This window comes from Nerophis lumbriciformis, linkage group LG36 (genome assembly GCF_033978685.3).
Source record: "Nerophis lumbriciformis linkage group LG36, RoL_Nlum_v2.1, whole genome shotgun sequence".
Classification (NCBI taxonomy): Eukaryota; Metazoa; Chordata; class Actinopteri; order Syngnathiformes; family Syngnathidae; genus Nerophis; species Nerophis lumbriciformis.
In genome coordinates this window covers 8,511,904-8,515,000 of record NC_084583.2, presented here as the reverse complement: position 1 = coordinate 8,515,000, position 3,097 = coordinate 8,511,904, and the positions used below count along the sequence as shown (strand labels likewise).

The 3,097-nt window shown below is 33.6% G+C and overlaps 1 protein-coding gene across 1 annotated transcript in view; it reads left to right on the top strand.

Annotated features, from left to right (window-relative positions):
- The window catches only part of sesn4 (sestrin 4), a 47,183-nt gene extending 44,784 nt beyond the window's left edge, over window positions 1–2,399 (top strand). The window contains exon 9 of the mRNA XM_061930209.1: window positions 639–2,399. Coding sequence (XP_061786193.1) covers window positions 639–728 — 90 coding nt within the window. The 3' untranslated portion in view covers window positions 729–2,399. The remainder of the gene's footprint in view (window positions 1–638) is intronic.
- The last annotated feature ends 698 nt before the right edge of the window (window positions 2,400–3,097 follow it).

The following is a 3,097-nucleotide window of genomic DNA, read 5'->3' as shown; positions in this document are numbered from 1 at the left end:
TTGGTATCGGATCGATACCTAAATGTGTGGTATCACCCAAAACTAATGTAAAGTATCAAAGAAGAGAAGAATAAGTGATTATTACATTTTAACAGAAGTGTAGATAGAACATGTTAAAACAGAAAATAAGCAGATATTAACAGTAAATGAACAAGTAGATTAATAATCTTTTTTTTTTTACAGTTTGTCCCTCATAATGTAGACAAAATAATAGGTAGATAAATGACTGCATACGTCAGCAGACTAATTAGGAGTCTGTTTGTTTACTTACTACTAAAAGACAAGTTGTCTAGTATGTTCACTATTTTATTTAAGGACTAAATTACAATAATAAACATATGTTTCATGTACACTAAGATTTTTAGTTCAAATAAAGACAATAATGACATTTTTTGTGGTGCCCCTTATTTAGAAATGTATCAAAATACATTTTGGTAGCGGTATTAAAATATTGGTATCGGGACAGCCCTATTTTGTACGATACATTTTCCACATTGTAAACAAAGCCTTTGTCCCACAATGCATTGCCAAACCGCCACCTATCGAGCCCTTTCGTGCAATAACCTGAGTATTATATTTCTCTCCATAAATGCCGTCTTATATTTTTATCAGCTGAGTTGAGCGTTGTGTCTGCACAGATCCACGTCAACCTGCTGGTCATGGAGGCGCGCCTGCAGGCGGAGCTGCTGTACGCCCTGAGAGCCATCACCCAGTACATGATCGCCTGACACCACCCAGTCCCAGTACATGATCGCCTGACATCACCCAGTACATGATCGCCTGACCACTCTGCTCATGTCTGCCCCTAGTGGTTATTGCTGCACACCACATCCTGCTGACTTTCTTGTAAGAGTACTTTTCTTTTTTTAAGTAACATTTCTCATGTTTGTCCTTGGTGATATTTATACCCGGCGTGCCACACACACACACACACACACACACACACACGCACACGTACACACACGTACACACACACACATGAGCGTAGTGTCAGTACTTGACGGACACGTGCAATGAACTCTTGTTGGTACGAGCTTGCATGAACTTCTTGGACGCCATGAATGTTCTCCAGAGGACAATCCTCGTCAGTGTTGTCGTACTTTGAAGGACCCTTTTGGATCTCCTGGTTTAAGAAAAAAAAAAAAAAAAAAAATCACCTTAATTTCTTTTAAATAAGCACTTTTTAAAAAATGTTGTCTATATTTATATGATGCAAGGAAGTTTGTGAGTAGACTTTTTCAGTGTGTGCGTGTCGCCTTTTTTTATTTTACTTTTTAGGATGTGGTCTTCAACTCTGAATGTCCCGACTGAAAAGCGAGAAAAGAATGTATCGAGGCGGGGGCGTCCAAACTTTTTTTTTTTTTTAGAGAAAGCGAAAGGATGCACTTAGATACTTTGTGTGCGTGCAAGAATCCAAACTAGGTCAAAATATGCTAATTAAGCTACCGGAACAAAACATCGTAGCTTTCTTTTCACTCATGTGCTATCTAATAATATATGTATTAATGCGGTCATCACTTTCATTTTCACTTCGGACAATGCAGCTGAGCCATGGACAAGATGCTTGTCTTCTTCGTTGTCATGACGACTGATCAAATCGGACTTCCGGAAGTGCTCTCAAATTGGCGAGTTGACGCGGATCGCTTGTATCAAAGTTGTCAAAAAAGCAGAACTCTGTGCAAACTTTGTTATTTTTACCTTTTGTTATTATCAAATGGACTCTTTTTGTACACTTGTTAACGAAGACGTGCGGGGGGGAACGACGTTGAAGCGGAAGTGCATATCTACAAAGTAAAAGCGTTGAAACACGGGGTGCCTTCAGAATAAAACTGGAGTGCTGCTGATGGCTTAGTTTGCGTGGGAGCCTTTTGACACGGGTGGATGTTGCAACAAGTCAACATTCGCTGGCTGAAGAAGAAACACACGAGTGGGCAAATTGTAAAATCATCCTACACGAGAAGACGTGGAAAGACAAAAAAAAAGTACAATTTTTTTGGAAAATGTCATGTTTTGTATAAAGATGCTTTATGACAATAAGTCTTGTGTGGTGTTTTTCTTTGTTTGCTGAAGAGTTTTGTGTACCTCCACCTGGCAAATAGAAGACAGGAAATGGAAATGTTTCATGTGGGAGACTTGACTGCACTCTTTTTGAAATCACTTAAGTCATTATGACCTTTGTATCGACTTGTTTTTGTCACAAAATGTTGTTCAACTATTAATCGCAATTGACTCTACATTTTGTTTTAATACTTTTATCGCTAAAAGTAAACTTATCCACATTTCTAAACTTTTTTTTTTAAATATTTTATTTGTAATATGTATCTGACATTATTTTACATGAATATAATTTTAACATTCTGTATTTAAAATAAATATGCCCAGTATTATCTACTGTCAAATATTGTTGCTTTTATTTCTAATGTTGATCTACATTTAAAAAATATATCATAATTTTATATTCCTTTTGTTTCTACTAATCTACATTTAAATATACATTTTGTATACTAGCGAGTATTAAGTTGATCCACAGAAATGTTTTACTTTAATATATTTATAATGTTCCACATTTACAAAATGAAATGAATATGTTCAGTATTATATGCTATTAAATAGTTTTGTTTTATTTTTAATGTTGTATTTAAAAAAATATGTATTATATAAATGTCAAAGATTAGTAAAAATGTATTACATTACATATTACCAGTTGCTCATGACATACAATTGTTTTTTTTGTATTTTGTTAATGTTGATAAATATTTGAAAAAAGATATAATACAAATAGTTTTATACTGAATTGAATACCTTATTTTGGTTTATTTTTCAAGCGTTGATTTACACTGAAAAAAATAAAACATGGTTAAAAACTAATTATTATACAGTATGTGTTGTAAATATTTATTTTTTGGTTTTTCAAATTACAATCTACACTTTAAAAATATTTACATTTCAGTGGGGCTCACTATTAAACAAATAAACCAATTAAATATCAATTATTTTATATCAACTGAAATAAATGGAAAAAATACTCCGTATTTTAGAAACATTCTAATATTTATTATAGTTTTTTTCCCCAATGTTGATAGGATAGGATAAGATA